Source organism: Diadema antillarum, unplaced genomic scaffold (assembly GCF_040938485.1).
Source record: "Diadema antillarum isolate AM-2024a unplaced genomic scaffold, OU_Dant_1.0 scf00000230, whole genome shotgun sequence".
Lineage (NCBI taxonomy): Eukaryota > Metazoa > Echinodermata > Echinoidea > Diadematoida > Diadematidae > Diadema > Diadema antillarum.
This window is the reverse complement of record NW_027271119.1, coordinates 161637-183388: the sequence shown is the minus strand read 5'-3', so window position 1 is coordinate 183388 and position 21752 is coordinate 161637. Positions and strand designations below refer to the sequence as shown.

The window sequence follows — 21752 nt, the reverse complement described above, 5'->3', positions numbered from 1 at the left end:
AGGGGATACCCTCTCCCACATCGCCCCCCCCCCCCGGCACTTTAAGATTGACAGATTTCCGAATATTTCACCGAAATCGTGCACCAGGGCCCCATTTCATAGAAGATGTTAGGATGACAACTCCTGGTGAAATGACAACTTCCAATAGCAACAGCTAATCAGAAAGCTGGATTCTTGTCGTTAATATGACAACTGTCATTCCAGCAAGAATTGCTATCATACCAACTTTTTATGAAATGGGGTCCAGATCTGTCACTTTAGCTATATAAAAAAATGCAAAATTTCCCTGCTGCGGGAGAAGATAATTATTTCCACGCTTGGTTTACCTCCATGGATTTATTATACCCTTAGGGATTGACAATTTCCCATATTCCATCAAAAAATGTGTTTACGAGATACTTTCTTTTGAATGAAAATTAAAGGCAATAAGCCTATATGCAGGTGGGGAGATTCCATCCTGGAGGGCAAGGGGGCAGCTTGCCTCTCCCACACGTGAAAACACTTAGAGGGGGCCAAACATATCATTCCCCAAGAATTCCCAAGATTACGAAAACTTTCTTGCTCTGTTGATAGAAAATTGTCTAAACATTAATATTTCTACCTATACACCATATCATTCAATTTCAATAATTCTCAAAAGGCAAAAATCTCCCTCCCACACCCGGACGCATTAAACGGGTCCTCTCTCATACGCGTAGTATACACACTTTTGAGGCTGACCTAATGTCCGAATTATTTATCACTTCAATTTAAACAAATTTCAAAAGTTCCCACATGGTGGGGGGGATCCTCTTTTATATTAGCTTTTCCCCACCCCACAAAGGGCCTACAGTCATCCTCTCCTCCCCCACCCCCATTTTCTCGGTCGCTCCTCTCCCTCGCACATTAACCAAGTTGGTTCCCCCCCCCCCCCCCCCCCGTGCCTTTGCCTTTATTATGCAACGCGCGCTGCACACCCACGTTCTCATGCTACTGGTTGTCCCTCGCATCTCCCATCATTACAGCTCTCGGTGCTATTGCAGTGCATGCAGCTAGTTGTTGTTGGCGTTGTACAGTGAATCTGATTACAATCTGACTACCGAACGAACGCGACTGGCTATACCCTTCTGACCACCATTGCTTGGCCGGACCAGATTTTATCCGTCAACACACAAAGGCAAAATGCTGAGGACGCTAAGTGTAGGTAGTAATTTAAGATGAATTATATGGTTAATATCTTTACGATCCACGCAGGCTTGTAGTGTAGTTACATCAACCGTAACTGCGACCAGCCCCAACACGCAGTGTTGGGGCTGCGCATTGTAGCAGACATGATCATGACAGGCGAAGTATAGCGCCTAAAAATCAATATGAAATCGCAAAAATTCTGCAATATGAAGACTTACAGGTGAAGATGTAATGTTGAAGACTGACTGCGTTCAACTTTTGGTTCTGGCAATAGTCCCTTTCTGCTCGGTTTGATGAGTTAAATGCGACTCGGTCGAGAGGAACTCGGGAGAACTACATCTTATACAGTCAATGGATTTGAGATTTGTGCGCATGCGCTGGCCGTCAAGTCGTGTAGCTTTGTGGCAAGGCCTTATCATACTGTTGGCAAACCCTCTCGCTGTATATTGCGTTGCTTTCTGGGTGGGTGCGCGCGCGCAGGCCTTGTCAGAAGGCTAAACGCATTGCGACTCCGCCAGCACATGAATATTTACGTGCGCAGTGTACTGCATACTGATTTCGAAAATGGTGAATGGGATGGGGAGCTAGGACTACGGACCCGTATATGGCCGTGAAAAAAACGTTTTTTCAAGATCATTGGACCAGTGTGAACAAGAACAAGGTGAACGAAGGGTATTAATTAGATAATAATCTTATGTATACTATAAAAGTACGTTTTTTCCTCGTGATATTCGAAACTTACGGAGGTGCGAAAATCTGTGACAGACTGTGTATGTTTTTCAAGCTTACCGATATAGCACTCTATTGACTCAGGACGCTCCCACAGTGTGTAACTGTATACGGAGCGTCCCGGGGTTACATCAACCGCATATACTGTATCTATATATGGACATGTGCAGTCCCATACATTTAATCTTGCGTTATATGTTTCTCTTGTATTGTAAGCGTCATGCAACAAGTGCACACGTCCTAGTAACTCCTACGAATAAAATACTAGTAGAACGGTTATAGACGTCTAGACCCTAGTATTATTAGATTCTTCGTGTGTCCGAAGTATTGGAAATTACATTTTGCCCTTTTTACCTGGTAGAAAATTGACCCATGATTTATTTTTTTATGGCAGTGTATACAACCACACGCGTGTGTCTTTACCATCCAGCCACATGAGTGTGGTTGTAGCCATGCCCATGGCCCTAGTCGCTGGATACAGCCACACTCGTCTGTAATGTACATCATCATATCCACACATACGGAGAAGCTTTAATTTATATTGCATAGCGGGGAACACGCCGTGTGGGTGAACTTACTGAACTTACTGAAGGGCCGCATCCGTCTTGGTAGTGTACCAATGTAGTGCGGCTAGGGTGAGGAGGGCTTTTCGCCCTTAGTAACCCATTGATAATCTTAATTCTGTTTTGAAGCTGTTTATTGATGTTGCGTGGACTGCTGCTGGGGGGAGATTGTTCCAGTCTTGAATTACCCTTTGACTGAACGTATATTTCCTGGCGTCAACTCTCATGTGTTGCTTCTGGATTTTGAGTTGGTGTCCTCTTGTGCTCTGGTGTGTTGCTAGTTGGAAGATCTCTGTTGGGTTGATTCTATCAATCTTGTTGAATATTCTGTAGGTTTGGATTAAGTCTGCTCTTTTGTGTCTGTCTTCTAGTGTAGTGAGGTGGAGTTTCTGGAGTCTTTCTTCGTACGGAAGGTGTCTTATGCTTGGGATGAGTTTGGTGGTTCTTCTCTGCACTCCTTCCAACAGTTTGATGTCTTTTTTAGATGTGGTCTCCACACTTGGATACAGTAGTCAAGATGGGGCCTGATCAGTGACTTGTACAGTTGCATGATTATTTCAGAACTTCTGTATTTGAAGGAGCGTTTGACCATGCCAAGCGTTTGGTTTGCTTTCTTGGTTGCTTCTGCACATTGTTTTGCAACTTTTAGGTCATCTCTTATCCAAACCCCCAGGTCCTTTCCTTCTGTTACACTGTTCAGTGTTTTTCCATTGATTTGGTACTCATGTTGGGATTGTTACGACCAATATGCATTACAGAACACTTGTCGACATTGAACATCATTTTCCATGTGTCTGACCACTCAGTAAGTTTGTCTAAGTCTTCTTGTAGCCGTTGTCTATCCTGATCTTTTGCAACTGAGTTGGAGAGCTTGGTATCGTCCGCAAACTTACTAACTGTACAGGTGGTCCCATCCTCCAAGTCATTCATGTAGACTATGAAACACAGGGGGCCCAGGACTGAACCCTGGACAACAGAGCTGTGTACTGCACTTTCTTCTGACTTTGCTCCCTGTATGACAACTCTCTGAGATCTATTTGCTAGCCATGTTTGGATCCATGCCAGTACTTGTCCTCCAATTCCATGTGCACTTAGTTTCTCTATTAGCCTCCTGTGAGGGACTTTATCAAATGCCTTGGCTAGGTCAAGATAGATGACATCAGTTGGCAAATCGTCAGCTGCATGTTTAGTTAACATTTCCATGTGTAGAATCAAGTTAGTTGCACATGACCTTCCTTTCAGAAAACCATGCTGTGTGTCCTTGATGAGTTGGTATTTCTCAAGGTGGTCACTAATGCGGTCACTGATAATCTTTTCAATGGTTTTACATACAACAGATGTCAGGCTGATGGGGGCGGTAATTTCCAGCCTCTGATCTATCTCCCTTTTTGAAAATCGGGGTTACATTTGCAGTTCTCCAGATTTCCGGGATACAACTTTCCTTCAGAGATGAATTGAATATCAGGGCAAGTGGCTGGGAGAGTTCTGTTGCTAATTCTCTCAACAATTTTGGTGCTATGTCGTCTGGACCGGCCGCTTTCGAGGGATCCAGCTCTTGCAGGTATTTTTCTACATCTTCTGGCGTCACCGTAATCTCTGTCAGCTGGAGTTTATCTTCGTAATGGAAAGCATTTTTTACAGGTGGTGGGTCGCCAGTCTCTTCTGTAAATACTGAAGTAAAGAACTTGTTGAGTTCGTCTGCTGTTTCTTTCCCTGGTGGTATGATGTCACCATTTTCATACTTCAATGGACCAACAGTGTCTTTGACTTTCCTTTTTGATCTCATGTATGAATAGAAACTCTTGGGGTTTTGCTTTATGTCATCGGCGATCTTTTTCTCAAAGTTGAACTTTGCTTCCCGTATTTTCTTCTTGGCTACTTTTTCACAGGACTTGTAGTACTGGTGGTCCTTCTTGCTTCCAGATACTTTGTACTTTGTCCATGCTTTCCTCTTTTTGCGGATTGCTTTCATTGTAGCTCGGGTCATCCACTTGGCTTTGGTTCGGTTTGTTTTCCTTTTCATAGGGACATACTTTTCAACTAGGTTGTTCAGTTCGTCATGTAGTTTAGTCCATGCTTGCTTGGTATTGCAGCCTGTGAATTCTTCCTCCCACTTTATACTGTTCAGTCTGTTTCTCATAACGCTGTAGTCACCTTTGTTGTAGTTTCTAGTATAAGACGTTGCTTCTAGTTGTACACTACAGATCATGTTAAACTCTATAATTCTGTGGTCACTGCTGCCTAATTTGTCCATGACCTGCAGGTCTTCAATCATACTAGGCTCTGACGTCAACACTAGGTCCAATATGGAGTCTCCCCTCGTTGGTGTGGTGACATGTTGTGTCCATAGATTTTCTTGAACAATTTCGAGAAATTGCTCTCCTTCTTTCGTCGTCCGGAGCAGTTCCCAGTCGACTTCTCTGAAGTTGAAATCTCCCATCACAACTGTTTCTTGTTTTCCCGCTTTTTCAAGATCTCGGTACATTTTCGCAACATCTTCATCTGAAACAGACGGGGTTTTATACACTACACCAATCAGCAGTTTGTCTCTGGTTCTCACAGATTGGTTTTTGTCACTGTTGTTTGCACTGTCCGTTCTGGTTTGGCTAATGTCATTGTTGGTGTCCCTTGTCGTCTCTCTCTCAATGTCACATAACTCCACCCAGACAGATTCATGGAATTCAAAGTCCTGTCTTTGTATCACATCAATGCTCTCTTTAACATATAATGCAGCTCCTCCACATCTGACTGTTTTACTTTTCCTGTCTGCCCGGAAAATGTTGTAACCTGGCAATTGTATCTCAGCATTGCTAATTTCACTGTCCAGCCAGGTTTCAACGATGCCTATCAGGTCTGGGTTTTCATTCTGTACTCTGCACTCCAATTCCTCAAACTTATTTACAATGCTTCTTGCATTAGTAAATAAACACTTCAATTTTGTCTGTCTTGGGAGCTTACATTCTCCATATTTGGGTGATAATTGGTCAGCGCTTTTTGGTGATTTTCCAAAGTTCTGGTACACAACTTCCTTTGTTCTGGTTTCGGGTACTGCCGGGTGGCTTTCTGCAGTATCTCCTAAGTGGTATTCTACTTGGGACTCCAATGTTTTGTCAGCACTGTGATAACTTTTCGCCTTGACTTCATAACTGACGTTTTTATGCTTTGTTCTGAATTCAGGAGCTGTTGGGTACCTTTCCTCAATAACTCCTTTATAACATTCCGCTCTAGACTCCGTGGTCCCGTCTGCACAGCGATGACTTTTCACCTGAGCTTCTTGACTAACTTTTTTGTGATTTTTTTTCCTTTTGTTGAGTTCGAATACTGTAGGGTGACTTTCCTTGATCTGGTGCTCAACTTGAAACTCTGAAGTCCTGTCTGCACGGTGATGGCTTTTCACCTCAGTTTCTTGACAAACTTCTTTATTCCTCATTCGAGGTTCAGGTATCGTGAGGTGACTTTCCTCAACAGCTCCTCTCTGGTGCTCAGCTTGAAATTCTGAAGTCTTTTCTGCACTGTGATGGTTTTTCACCTCAGTTTCTTGACAAACTTCTTTATTCCTTATTCGAGGTTCAGGTATTGTGAGGTGACTTTCCTCAATAGCTCCTCTCTGGTGCTCAGCTTGAAATTCTGAAGTCTTTTCTGCACGGTGATGGCTTTTCACCTGAGTTTTTTGACAGACTTTCTTACTTCTTGCTCTGAATTCAGATACTGTGGGGTATAATTCCTCAATATTTCCTTTTTGGTACTCATCTCTGAATTCCATGGTCTTGTCTGCATAGTGATGTCTTTTCACCTGTGCTTCTCGACTAATTTCTTCATGGTTTTTACTAAGTCCGGGTGCTGTTGGGTGGCTTTCCTCAATAGCTACTAACTGGTACTCATCTTGAGGTTCATAACATTCCTGAGTTTTGCCTGCACAGTGATGATTTTTCACCTGGGCTTTTTGGTCGGCTTCTCTTGATTTCAGATGTTTGCTGTTGGTGCTAGTTCTATTTACAGTGCACTGTTCTGAATTGGTTACAAACTGCGTCCTTCGCCTGGCGGGTCGAGAGTGGGGTTGTACATCACAATTTTCCCTCTCTCTATTTTCAAGTTTTTTTCTCCTTTTTTTCTTCTTCTTTTCAGTTCATCATGTAGTTCACTATCTCTTTGCCTTTGCTGGTATGTCATGTCTGGACGGATGTATACATTTCCATATGCAGGGTCACTACGTAGCCTGGATGCATTGCTGAGAATTTTCTTTTTCGCAGACTTTGTTTTCAATTGCACTTTCACAAGATTCCCTTTCTGAGTGAGTAGCTTGTCTATGGTAACAACCTCACTTGGCTCAACTTGCAACTTAGTCTGGAATAAGTCACGTACTGCCTTCTGAACTACCCTTTGTGTGCTGCTTGGTGTGGCTTCAGGCAGGTTACTAATGACTAGGTTCAACTGCCTTCTGTCCTGTTCGATAGCTTCTTTCACAATCTTGTTTAGTTCATCACTCTCTACAGGGGACTCTGATCTTGCCTTGTCTAGTTTGGAGATTTGATTTTTCACTGTTCTCATCTCATTCTCTAGTTTGTCTTGCCTTCGTCTGAGGTCAATCATCTCTCCTAACATGGCTTTAGCATATTTCCTGCAGATCTTACAGTGCCATGGAATATCACTTGATCCCTGTGTGCCATACCTGGCAATGATAGCAAACAGTTCTGCTGTGAGGCCCCCACATGTTTGGTGGTAATAGGTTTTGCATATATCACACTGTACTACAGCCGAATCATGAATCGTTTTGTCACAGATACCACATTTTTAGGCCTCAATATTGAAGTGTTTTGTGCCACTTTCACACTTTGGGTCTTGAAAATAACCACTTTGGTATTTCTGTAGACTAGTTTTCTGCTTGATAAAGGTGTACTTTAGAGGTGTACGCCTTTCAGAACTCGTTTCACTTTCCGGTTCACTCGAACTTGCCTTATCGTTCATGTCTATGGCGTCCGCCATCTTGGGTTCCACAATGGTCACGTACAGAAAAAGTAAGTCATCAAAATATCAAAATGGGTTACATATTTCATCCTCTACCCTAGCCAAACATTGCACTACAGTCTTAAGATACACTTGGTACTTGCGGTAGCTTGATATTTCCGTTTTCAGGCAGATGTAATCAGATTGGAAAATTGGTGTCAGGAGATCGGTCACAGTGCGTCCATCATCGCCAACAGCGCCCTCTACATCAAGACGCGATATGATGTACCACCGGCACCGCAAAGCGATGAACCTACAAACGGTGTACCTCCTAGATTAACATTTTTCTTTATTTGATGAGATGAATTTAAAATCAATAGCGAAGTTACGATTGATTTTGGACTTTTTATTCTAACGATTGATCATGCATTGTGTCGTAATTGAGACTTCGCCTTCGTTTGTTCGGGTACTCGCAAATCGTGCACCCAGCATACACAGACAGCCGGCGCGCGGGTCCCTGCTGGGGCGGGCGGCGCGGCACAACTGCGCTGGCTACAGCTGCAGCTGCGCTGAGCGATCGCTAGCACCATGCACCCGAAGTCACGAGGTAAGGCCTACCGCACCAGCAGTCTAGCGATGTCAATCCAAAGTCCCCCAATTTAGCGGCAGTAGTAACTTTGCTTTTAATTCTAAACCCATCGCATCAAGCAACACGATGACTATGGAGTGGAAAAAAAAGTATTTGTAAAAAAACAATATTAGAACGTATGAAAATGAGGTTACTTTCATCGCTTTGCGAACAAGCTTGTTGTGTGGTGTTCATGTGCTTGAGATGCCACACACGATGATCAGCTTCTGTGTGTGTGTATATACAATGTAAGTACACTGTACATTGCACACGAATGTGGCTGTATCCAGTGACTGGGGCCATGGCTACAACCACACTCGTGTGGCTGGATGGTAAAGACACACGCGTGTGGTTGTATACACTGCCTTAAAATATTGATAGATCTGGATAAACACTGGATTATTGAATACATCATTACATGATATGCTCGTTAACAAAATGGTATTTAGGCCTACTTCTCTAGGGCCAAATCTAATTAATTGTCACATGATCGACCAGATGACCATGATGATGACCAGGCCATGCCCATTAATACATGATTACGTGTAGATTATCAGTAGATCTAGGCCTTGAAATACATGTCTGATTGCCATGTTCAGATGTTATAATTGCCTGTACTTGTCAAGCAATAACGCGCTAACTCAGTCCGGGAAACTCGCTCACGAGAGGCCTGCTCTCCCGTATGAGCACTGCCCCACCTCATGAGGCCTGCCAAGAGCCTCATGAGGCCTCCTGGTGGAGAGCCTCAAGAAGCTCCCTATTCACTTTTTATTCATCTCACATCTGACATATAAATTGTCGCAACTTTGGACGGTGATTTTTTGTTACACACACATGTCCACTATCCATGATGAGAAGAAGAAAAAATTCTGTCTTTTTTTTTTTTTAAATCGAGTTTTAATCAACCGATGCAAAGCGACCCATAAAAACACGGGCGCCAGCATGTTCGCACAATGCAAGACTGCCGCACCTAGCGGCCTGATCCGACTAAATATTTTCGGTGCTTTTTTCTGCGGCTCTCACCTCTCCGTGCACGAATCAGCCTCGTGAAGCTGAAGTCTGACATCTTTTTACAAAAATTTGTAACGGGAAAAATAAAATCAGTACTAACCTGATCTTGTGCATATATTCCAAATTACTATTCCACACTGATAGAGTCAATTCGTCAATTCCGCCGCCCGCTAACCTTTGGGCGCTTTTTCTGGAATCATCCCGCGACGCGACGTCACATCACATCATTATCACGCATCCAGTACATACAGACAGTGTGCAAGCTGTGATATTTTGAGAGCGAGCTTGTGCACGCACCGGAGGATACTGTATCCTCCGGTGCGGCAGTCTTGCATTGTGGGAACACGCTGGCGCCCGTGTTTTTATGGGTCGCTTTGCATCGGTTGATTAAAACTCGATTAAAAAAAAAAACCACAGACAGAATTTTTTATTCTTCTCATCATGGATAGTGGACATGTGTGTGTAACAAAAAATCACCGTGCAAAGGTGCGACAATTATATGTCAGATGTGAGATGAATAAAAAGTGAATAGGGAGCTTCTTGAGGCTCTCCCCCGGGAGGCCTCATGAGGCTCTCGGCAGGCCTCGTGAGGCAGGGCAGTGCTCGTACGGGGGAGCAGGCCTCGTGAGCGGGTTTTCCGAACTGAACTTGACAAGTACAGGCAACATTTGAACGTGGCAATCAGACATGTATGTCAAGGCCTAGATCTACTTATAATCTACACGTAATCATGTATTAATGGGCATGACCTGGTCATCACCATGGTCATCTGGTCGATCATGTGACAATTAATTAAATTTGGCCTTAGAAAAGTAGGCCTAAATACCATTCTATTTTGTTAACGAGCATATCATGTATTAATCCAGATCTATCAATAAATAGATCTAGCGTGGATGTGTCTTCCTGGACATTTTGCTGACTAAACCATACAGATACAGATACTTGGAACATCAGACTGTAGTACCTGTACACTACTAGTGAACTTACTAGGCCTACTCTGAGTCTGAGTAAATTACCAGAATCTACTTTGGTAAATTTACTACTACTAGTTGTGCATGTGGAATGCGAATGTAGTCAAAGACTCGGTTCTGGGCTGGATGTCCTTATGTCCCCCACTCACATACCCTACCATTTGCCAAGTGTTTGTGTGTGCACAAAATAAGCCAAATAACAAGGGTAGAGGGGTGTAGGAGAGATAGTACAAGGACAATGTATGAGGTGCAGACATTTAAATCACCTCCATGCATCTGCAATGTAATTATGTGTACACTGTACAGCTGTATGTGATCCAGCATCAAGAAACAATATGATGTGCAATTTGTTTTATTTTTTCTTGTCTGCGCAGAGATTTCCTGTAGCTGCCTGCAGCCGTTGGGGCAGTGTACTTGTGCACAAGAATCTGCACACAGCTGGAAGTCTCTACACATCACTTGTTCCTATTGTCATTGAGCAAACAGTAAGTTCAGGGTACCTGTTCAGTGCATCCTCATTATATGGATATTTCAGTTTTATGTCATCAAAGCAATTGAATATCCACATGCCACTTTCATAACGTAAATCAAAATTAGTCAAAGCTTTGACCAAATGTGTTATAGCTTAGTTAGTTTATGTCTGATACGTGCACATATTGCATACATGTAAAGTTGAAGCATTATCTATACCTCATATATTTTTTCTTTTTGTCATAGCTTACAGCATGATGAATTACAGTGTTTTGATTTGGTTTGTAAAAATAATGTTTGTCAGATACAGTGATAATGCAAGTCATGCTGATACAATCAGTACATTTTTGTTGTTGTTGTTGTTGTGCCTGATAAACTTGTGATAATTGAACAGGGAACTTGTGGAAGAAAATATTTGTAGTAACATTTTCTGACTTGAACCCTACATTTTTTCTCTGTTCACTGTTCTAGGGCAGAGGTGAGCGGGCGTACGATATCTACTCCAGGTTGCTGAAAGAACGCATCATATGTTTGATGGGTCCAGTAAGTTATTCGTAGTTCTTCCAAGATGTACACTGTCAGTATTGCAGGTTTAGTCATCATAAATACAATTTCAAATTCAAATACAGGTCAACCCTGTTGCAATGAGGACCGTCCAACAAGATTTCATTCTGTAAGAACATTTTCCCAGTACAATTTTTTTCCCCTTTTTAACAGCCATGTCTATGGCACAACTCACTCAATTCAGGAAATAATTTTCCAACTCAAATTTGATTAGCAATTTCAGCTGATGAACAATACACATGTATTTCAAATGGTATCATGTACACTTCTATGGAAGAAAACTGCTACACAAAAGTTAGTTTATGTAGCAGTGGTGTAAAAATGCATAGCAAATTGCAGTGCAATCCCAGGATAATTATTCCCTGAAATATAGCGAGCCTATTTCGGAACCACATGATGAGATTTCATTAGTATGAGAGAATTTTATCCAGAAAACTGTCATTTTTCTTACTTGCATTATTTTTATGCCTCCGCCACGAAGTGGTGCCGGAGGCATTATGTTTTCGGGTTGTCCGTTCTGCAGTCCATCCGTCCGTCCGTAATGAATTTTGTAGGCAGCGTAACTAAAAAACCTTTTGAGGTATCCTAATGAAACTTGCCATGTATGTGTATTAGGGGTGAAGTTGTGCCTATCAACATTTGGGTGCACATGCTCAAGGGCAAAGGTCAAAAGGTCAAGGTCAAATGCTTAAAATTTCACTATTTCCCCCATATCTATCCAATGCCTGAAGATATTTTCTTAAAACTCAGTGTATAGATGTATTACCCAATTAAAATTCTCTGGTGAAAGTTTGGGGTCATGAGGTCAAAGGTCAAAAGGTCAAGTGAAAATGTTAAAATTTCACTTTTGTCTCCGTACAGAGGAAATTGTTCAAGGTATCTTCATGGAACATAGTAATTATGCATGTACTGACTGACAGTGATTATCTAGGGAGTTTAGGGTTCATGGGGTCAAAGGTCAGGGGCAACACTTCAAAATTTTACTATTTCCCTCATATTTATGCAGTGCCAGCAGGATTATTACCAGGGGTATTTTTTTTTACTTTTTGTATGCATAAGGTATAACCCAATAGAGATTCTCTGGGAATTTTTTTTTTTTTTTGCCTCAAAGGTCAAAAGGTCAAAGATCAAGTGCAAGTGCTGAACTTACTTCTTCCTCCATATCTCGGAAGTGGCTCAAGTTATCTTGAAACTTAGTACATATTTATGCATGTTCTGCCTGACAGTGATTCTCTTATGAATTTTAGGGTCAAAGGCCAGATGAAAATGGTAACAATTTACTATTCAATACAGAAATTGCACTTTTTCTCCATGCCATGAAAATTACTTGATGCATAAACTTATGAAAGGGTCAAAGCCAAGTCAAAGTCCTTAAATCCCCAAATACATGCTCTCCTATTCATCCAACCAAACCTAGGTCAAGGAAGGTGAACATTCAACACATTTGTGACAAACATGTCATTTTGATATTTTGCCAATTTTGTGAAAATGTACTGTAATCACTCATTATCCATGTGTACTATAGACCTATTAGGAGAATAATGCATTATGGCGGAGGCATACCAGTCGCCATAGCGACATTTCTAGTTTGTTTTTTGTTTGTACAGCAAGGTTGAAAGAAGTGGCGTGGGGTGGGGGGTACAGTGTATGTTCAACTTCCTATTACACACAGTGTGGACTCATAACCAGGTGCACATCTTGTGCACTTCTTGTACACATTACACATACAAATAGTGCAGTGTGTGTAAGTTTCCAACTGTGCATTTAGGTTACACTGTACTACTTACCAATTTATGCTCATGGTTGTAGGAGAGAGTGTGATTGCTATTTGGCTAATATTGTTAGTGGATGATTTCAGAATCTGGTGGTGGGAATATCTTGGTTTGCCTGCATTTAGCAACAACCAAACCCCCCCCCCCCCCCCCCAAAAAAAAAGGAATAAAATAGAATAAATAAATAAGTAAATAAATATATGAAAAATAACTATAAATTAATCAATCAGCCCATGATGCACAAAATGTACATCAAACATTTAGCTATTTCATTATTTTGCTTCAGTGGTCACACAACTTGGTCAAAAATAAAAAAAATCACATTTTTTAGAAGTAAACCTAATAAAAGTTTTAGGGATGTTGCCTCAATTTGAACACCTCTATATGTGACCCGCTACAACAAAAGGATCCTAAAGTCGCTGACGGCTGAGCCAAGAAAATGGAGTTTGAAGTCACATCATCAAAATTGGTCAAAACAATTGTATTTATGTTTTTGGCATAATTTTGTAGTCTAATGTTTTGTCTATCATCTGCCGAAATTTTGAAGCTAAATGATCGAAGGAAAGGCAAGAGATCAGCGTTTTTCTAAGCCATGATTTTCCGACTTTCAACGAAACAGAAACGTGTCCGAAGATTTGGATTTAGTGCCACAGCTAGACTCCGCCCCTAGCAACGAGGGAGTGATCTTATTGGTCAGTGCGTGGCATCCTGATTGCTGATTGGTTGTGCGTAGACCGCTGGCGCTAAGCTTGAATGAACATCGCGGAGGTCGCTAGGAGCGTGCCTTCTAATGTCAAGCGGTGAAAACTGTCTCGCCTCCCTTGATCATGATAGCGTCGAAAGGAAAACTTTGAAGGCGTTTTTCTCGAAACTCTGATTTCCTTAACCACTTGACATGCGCTAATAAAATCATCGATATCTTCGCAACAGAGTACTTGTATGAGTTGTGCTATATATGAAAATGAAGAAGAAGAGTAAGGGAATAATGTCATGCCAGTTTAAGGGATTTGTCCTTCCCCGACTTTTGGATCCTTTTGTTGTAGCGGGTCACATGTAGCATATGAACATTATCAAAACCTTGGATGTAGCTTTTTGAAGCCCTCGTGGTCTGAAAGCAGTGAGGTAATCTGATATCATCTTTGATGGTTATTGTTTGACAGGTGACTGACATGGTCTCCAGTGTGGTGATAGCCCAGTTACTGCACCTACAGTCAGAGAGCAACAAGAAACCCATTCACATGTACATCAACAGCCCAGGTTAGTGTTCCGCTGACATGTCTTATTTTGATGTTTGTGTTTGGAATGAAAAATATGCTTAAAGAATTTGTAGTGATGCCTACTGGAAATCTGTTATACAAATGTTAGATTGTACATAGATAATCACTTACAGCACATTGGTAAGATGTGTATCAGTTGCCTGTATTAGTTCTTCTACATCAGACATTATTACAGAGTACTTAGTATATCTGTACAAGATATACAATTTGTAATATGATATTGTTTGTCATATTTAAGAGGTGCTGACAAAGGCATGGTACATGATGTGTACCTTTTGTCTTTGCAGTGCTGCTTCAGTTGCTGTAAAAGTGGAAATTTTTCGTGCATGTCGCGCAATCAAAAGCTTGCGCAAAAATAAAAGCATGCAAATATTTTTGCATGCCATATATTCCAGTAGTTAATGTCCTCATTCCGCGGAATTAAAAACATGCGAAATCCAGCTTACCCGGCCGAGCGCGAAAAATAAAGTCGCGCAAAAATATCCACTTTTACAGTAAACAAGGCATTCTCTCAAGTTTCTTACACTTAAAAAGTCATTCCAGATAATCATTCATTGAATGTTTGTTGCTCAGAGAGTGTAATACACCATGAATTGTTTTGAGTGTAAAATGTCATCTGTCTACATATTTCTTATAATGATGCGTAGTTGGTTCCACGTAATGTAATGATAACATTATGGTACATGTATATGTTATATCTGTCTTACACTTAAAGGCCAGTCCTGTTCCCGTTTGCCACAAGTAATCCTAGATTTGAATGCTCATTGAACAAGTTATTTTGATGTCAATTTGTGTAGGCAAGCTTGACATTACTAGTTTCCTCTGATCACCACCCTTGTATGTACACCACACATTTCAGGTGGATCTGTAACAGCAGGGCTTGGTATCTACGACACCATGCAGTACGTGCTGCCCCCTATCTGTACGTGGTGCGTTGGTCAAGCCTGCAGTATGGGTTCACTGCTACTCACAGCAGGCACTCCAGGCATGAGGTCCAGTCTGCCTAACGCTAGGATCATGATACACCAGCCCTCGGGACAAGCAGTGGTATGATATCATAGTCATTTCTTTCATCCCAATTCCAAAGAGACCAGAGTCTCATGTATGCAAGCAGCACGGGCCCGTAGTTGTGGTACAAGCAATTTGGATGCTTTAACCAGATCTACAAAAAATGTACATTAATAATGCTTGAATGGATGTCCTCGCACTAGTTACATTTCACTTCAAAATCATGAAACTAGTTGAATTACTAAACATACTGCCAAAACACCAACAGCCATTAATTAACTTTACAGTTTGGATGGTGAGGAAAGTCCCAACACTCTTAGTGGATACTCCTCAGCATTAAACTTTAGGAGGAAAGTATAGATTTTGATTATGCAAACTACTGTATGAGAGGTATATTTCATGGTATTTTTAATTTTTGTGAATTTTGCTAGTGGACTGATATGGGTCTAGGGCAATTACCCCGGACCCTTCCCCTGGCCCTAATCCTAATCCTGAACCTGATCCTAACCCTAACCCAAACTCCTAACCCTAATCTGTACTCTAACCTTACCACTAACCAGTATTTAGCCAGGGGGTAATTGCCCGGATATGTGTGAAATTGACAAGTCACAGAAATGTTGCTTTCGACAAGATAAATGTGTTCTATATCGTCATCTAGGTGGGAAATGACCAACTTTTCTCCGGAATAGTGAGTGCTAATACATTCACTGATTCTCATGCCGTCATGGTTGTTCTCAATCATGAAAGCAAACAACATGTGTAATTGTCTTACTAGTCCCAGTTTAATAAAATGTTAGGAGTATGTAGTATTTGTGGTTAACCCTTGTCAAAAGACTGGATATGTTGGGACAGAATGAAATTGAGGTGTACAGTTTGTGTTACATACTAGCTGTGATATTTTGAATGTCATGCAGACATTTGGTATGCCCTTACAGTGTAAAAGAATAGGATTTTTTTTTTTCTGATTTTGCTATGTACAGGGACAAGCGACAGATATCCAGATTCAGGCAGAAGAGATTATCAAACTAAAGGCTCAAATCAACAAACTGTATGTGAAGCACACAGGAAGGACTCTGGATGTCATAGGTATGATACTCATCTCCATCATTAACTTCCAAAATCATACAATTAGAAATCTTCTTCACTTTATATCAAAGTAGCCAACTCAGTCTTGCAGCTGTGGGACAGTAATTACTTGAATTATACATTTTTTCAAGATACCATCGCCAATTTCGAACCCTGAAATATGATATGCATGGGTTCCTCCACTTTTTAAGGGGCTTACTTCCTTGATTATGTTAAGGATGTAAGAGAACATTGTGTCATGGGTGTGTTCAGCAGGGTCCCAAAGATATGGTCTCCTATTCATAAGACACAAAACAGCAACAATTTTCCTCTCAATAACATGGTAGGAATGTGACCCATTTGGGCTGCTGAGAGGATATTCAGATGAATAAGTTGATAACATTGAATTGGCTTAAATTTGATATTGTAATCACTTTAATTTGATGTTGTGGGCTCCCCTTCATCCATTCACATTGAGTAGACTAGTTTTCTTGAAGAGGTGTTATAAGGGAAGAGGAAGTTGAGAATAATAGCTGTGCATTTGCATCTCTCTTCAGGTAAATGGGAATTATGATTAAACATTAATTTGTATTCATCTGCAGATCCAGAACTTCTAACAAACTTGCCAAATAAGTTTAGGACTCTGAAAGATTATTAGTTTGTGTAATCTGTGGCGGATCCAGAAGGGGGCGCAAGCAGTGCACACCCCCCCTTTATTTTTCGTTAAAAACAAAAGAAATAAAAAGAAAAAATGAAATGAAACCCGGAAGTGGCACCAGAAATATTAGTTGCGCCCCCCCCCCCCCCCCCCCCCTTTTACAGAATTCCTGGATCCGCCCCTGGTAATACTGAAATTCATCTGCAGGTAAGATGGATGCAGATGAATATACAGTAATACTGTGTATTCATCTGCAGGCCCAGAACTTCTAAACAAACTCGCCAAATAAGTTTAGGGCTCTGGAAGATTATTAGTTTGTGTAATACTGAAATTCAGCTTGTATTTTCTAGATGCACAATGTAGAGACCTCAGAAATTGGAGTCACTGCTAGCAATGTGAGCATCTGACCTGGAGGGGTCCTCGTTATTCCCAAGGGTGACCAAATGATAGTAAGGGGGAGTTTGAGAACATGTTCTCCTGCAAAGCAGGAAAGTAGCAAGCCCGCGGATGGGATATGAAATGAATATCCCTTCCTTTGGATGGAAAATTCAATGAATATTCCACGTATTCATATGTGTGTTTAAGATCACATTCCTCCTCCCCCCCCCCCCCCCCCCCCCCCCCTTACAGAGCAGAATGTTCCATGTAGCAAAAGGGTCTAGTGTAGAGACTTGCTAATGCAGTGAATGCCAGGAGCAGGTGTATGGAAATATTATTGTACTTTGTGGCTCACAAATTATACATTATGGGTAAAGATAAACTCTTCAGATATTTCATACAGAGCATACAAGAGAAGTAAAACTGAATGGCATCCTGTGTTCATTTGATCATAATCCAGAGGCTGCAATGGAGCGGGATAACTTCATGAGTCCCCAGGAAGCCTTAGACTTTGGCCTTATTGACACTGTAGTGGAACATCCTCCACATGTGGGTCAGCCAGAGAAGGACAAGACAGAGGAGTCATAACACACACTGAACTCTGAAAGGGAAGTCGACCCTAAGCCCCGACTGAGTCTCAAGATATATCAACATTGGAAGGATGCAGCACTCTGATGGATGTACCATTCCTCCAAATTTACATGTATGACCCTCAACCTGTGACAACCCCAGTAACTTCATGAAATGTGGCTCTTCTGGCTTTCATATGCCTCCACTACAAAGAATGCTGGTGGTACTATGTTTTTGAGTTATTTGTCTGTTTGTCGTTTGTCCCACACGGATGTACCATGCCTCAGGATATACGACCCTCAACTGGTGACAACCCCAAACTTCATAATATTTGGCTCATCTGACATTATTGTGCCTCCACTACTGGTGCTGGTGGGATTATGTTTTAGAGATAATTGTCTGTTTGTAATCTGTCCAACATGTCTTTATCACAATTTATGAAAAACTGCTCAGTATCTTTTACTAGTACACTACCTGTCCCAGACATTCTAAAAGAGGTGTAAATGTGCTGTTTAGATTATAGGCAGAAATTCCTCAAGGTCAGAGGTCACTGAACTTTTCTGAATGTAACATTTTTGAGGCATAACCTCTACTGCTAGGAGCATTCCTTGTATTATCAACTGTCTCGCCTCCCCTTGATCATGGTAGTGTTGGAAGGAAAACTTTGAAGGCGTTTTTCCCGAAACTCTGATTTCCTCAACCATTTGACATGTGTTAATAAAATCATTGATATCTCCGCAACCGAGTACTTTTATGAGTTGTGCTATATTTGAAATTAAAGAAGAAGAGTAAGGGAATAATGTCATGCCATTTTCAGAAAATTGTCCTCCCCCGACTTTCGGATCCTTTTGTTGTAGCGGGTGACATATATGAGAGATGTGTTATTCTATGTGTTTATTTGGCCTTTTATTCCTGGTTGCCATCTAGTGTTGTAGCTGATTTACAGAAGACTACTACATTGACAATTCCAGAATATTTGCTACTTGTAATCCCATGAAGAGTCAAATTTTCCACAAGTCAGTATCCTCTCCTTAGCTTCAAGTTAGATTTGGGTAGGGCTAAAAAATTTGGCTGCATTTCTATTATAGCCACCTTAGCATGTTCAGCACCTCTTCTCAGTACTGAAAACCACCAAAACAAAGAACCTTTTTCCATCTGAGAGGCAAATGGGGCCATCAATTCAATTTAGTTAGTCAGGTAGTCTGACAACATTTATACTCTCTCACATTTTTGTCAGGTATAATGAAGCTTATTTTCATCTCTTACACATGTACATATACTACAAAACCAAGCTACTATAAAGCAAGATATTTTTGCAGCATGAAATTTTCACGAATTGCCACTGGCATTCAATGCATATAGTGTAGACGAGAACTTTCATGTGCATTTTAACTTTGCAAATGTTGTCTCTCGCGAAATTTGCGAAATTAAACTGCATGTGAACATTTGTGTTTACAGTATACTGTAAAACAGTTTGTTACATGACTTGCTGATAACAAATTTGTATCATTCAGCATTTGTAGATGTAGTTAAAGTCTGCACATTTTTCAGTGGAAGTAATGTAAGCCAAATTTCTTCCCGAACCCATGGTTCTCAGATGGAGATACATTTTATATCAGGTAACAAAAGCATATTTTGTATATCATATCAGTTAAATGTGGTCCAGGTTCAGGCTCACTCTTCAAGCTCAATAGATTTGACTTATCTTTGACTGTATTACTTGTCTTTGGTTTGACTGGAGTGTATCGTTGGGTACTCAACATCTTAACAAGGTACACCTGTATGTATTTTGCTTGGTGCGCCCAGATTTGTTTGTCCAATTCCATACTGTGAAACTTTAAATAAAGTTTAATGTCTTTTTAAGACATAAATGTGTGCAAGTTCTTTTCCACAAGCTTTTCCATGTGGCATATGATACAACATGTATAGTGGTATATAAGTACACTAGCATATGAGTAAGCATACAGCTGGCTATGCAGTAGGGCCTACATGAAAACAAGATCTAGCTGTTGTATTGTACCAATTGATTGTACTGAATACAGAAAAGCCACAAGTGTCACTTATAATCAATTGTAAAATTCATTCTCATTTTTATTCATTCAAAATTCATTTTCACTTTTAAGTGTATTCACACACACACAAATAGATACAAAGTACAAAAGATGATGATAATAATAACTGATTTACATAGTGCATGATAATTATCTATGATAATTTTCTTGGCCTTTCACATTAACATAACACATTGCAAAACTTGTACTGCAAGCTATAAAAGTTAGAACATTTTTCAACATGCAGGCTACTGCTTGTCACAGCAATGCCCCAAATTGACCAATATAACTGCAACCAGTACACTCTGGTAAATTGACTCCAGGAAGATTCTTCCCACGTGAAGATATTGGCGTGCCTGATATTATAATGTTAGCATATCTGGGTGTTCTCTTTTATGCCTGGAAATGCATGCAAAACTTTGTTTTGATTTCATTTTTAAAAAGCTAAAGTTGATTGTTTTAAAAGTAGCCTTGTTACTTTAATTATCATAATTATGTTGAAAAATTCATCACAAGTCAACTTAATTCAATCATGCTTGTCATGCATATATTGTAAGTTAATCAGTACCATTCCTATAGCCTTTTGAAGCTAATCTACATACATGTATTTGATTTGATGATACACGCACGGGTCACACATCTCTCTATTGCAATCTGAATCTAGGTGACTCCCATAATAACGAAGTCCTTGGGACTGGCAGTTTTCTTTTGTTATAACGAAACTTTGCTATATTCGAACAGTAAAGCACACTAAGATAGATATATAGATGAAAATTTTGGAACCTGAATTTTTACTTTGTTGAAACAAGAATTTTGTTAGCTGTGTTCATTACACGGGAGTGCACTGAATACATTTACATGTATTTACTACAATAATACACAAGACATGCAATCATTCTTTCAGAATGGAATATGATTGGTTGCAAGAATATTAAGAAACTTTGATTCTATCCATTATACAGTTTGCTTCTTGAAGAATTTATGCAAGCAGACCATTCCAGAAAATGAACATGAAACCTGTCTGAATGAAATTTTGAATAATTTAATTAACAGTATAATGTTGAATGACAACACAAGAGACCATATAGAGTGGGTACGCTTCACAAATCAGTTTCTCTTTGCCACTTCTAGACTTACTATGTTTGACCAACCACAGACCTTTCGAGAGGATAACTTGATAATCCCAGACAATGGTGAGACATACAGTCAACACATAATGCACAAAATGTGCATTTCTTCTTCGACCCTTGCAAATCTGAGATTTTATTTAAATGCTATATTTATTCATTCATTTCTGTTGTTGGCCAATAAGCACCTGCTGCTCTTGGACCTTCACAGGCAACCTGGAACCAACTAGGGCACCCTGGGCCTGCCACTGAGCAATCAATTGTCCCAACATAGGCACCTAACACACCACTTATACTTAAATCTGTAAGTTCTGAACCTCAACGAATGTTTGGAAAGAGTCAAAGCTTCATTCTGTGTACAATGGGTCTTTACCGTAGGGAACCTTCAATGGCTGGTGAATGATTTAAGGTAATTACGACCAAAATCAATAAGTCAGTGATATTTTTAGAAAATCAAGCCAATGTACAGTTTGTTATTGGTGCTGATCCCTTACAATCCTAAATTATGTCAATGAAAACATATGACAACTATTCTAACTAGTTTAATAATCACCCTTACCTCAGGTGAGGTGATATTATGTACTGCTCAATGAAGCGGCAAGTACGTGTGCATAGGTGACATGGGGATTTAAAAAAAATAATAATAATAAATGCCCTGTCTCATGGTGTGGTTTAGTATGTGACATATCACAGCCATTGGAGGATTTGATCAACATGCGAACGACAGTTATGTATCTTCTTTGGTGCTACTCTAGAAATATTTATAACAACCAACCCAGCAGCATTAATAATAAATGT

At 40.5% G+C, this 21752-nt stretch overlaps 1 protein-coding gene across 1 annotated transcript; it reads left to right on the top strand.

Moving 5' to 3' along the window:
- Positions 1–1064: 1064 nt before the first annotated feature.
- Positions 1065–17794, top strand: LOC139724796 (ATP-dependent Clp protease proteolytic subunit-like). The gene is made up of 7 exons (XM_071635913.1): positions 1065–1179; positions 10388–10498; positions 10956–11027; positions 13981–14077; positions 14957–15144; positions 16086–16191; positions 17667–17794. Exons 1-7 carry the CDS (start codon positions 1162–1164, stop codon positions 17792–17794), a joined length of 720 nt encoding a protein of 239 aa, XP_071492014.1. The 5' UTR covers positions 1065–1161.
- Positions 17795–21752: the final 3958 nt, after the last annotated feature.

What these genes read in the sequence shown, in the direction of transcription:
- LOC139724796 (XM_071635913.1), top strand. An exon ending in TCATATGTTTGATGGGTCCA is followed by an intron (nt 11,028 to 13,980) that starts GTAAGTTATTCG and finishes ATTGTTTGACAG; the next exon opens with GTGACTGACATGGTCTCCAG. An exon ending in CATGTACATCAACAGCCCAG is followed by an intron (nt 14,078 to 14,956) that starts GTTAGTGTTCCG and finishes CACACATTTCAG; the next exon opens with GTGGATCTGTAACAGCAGGG.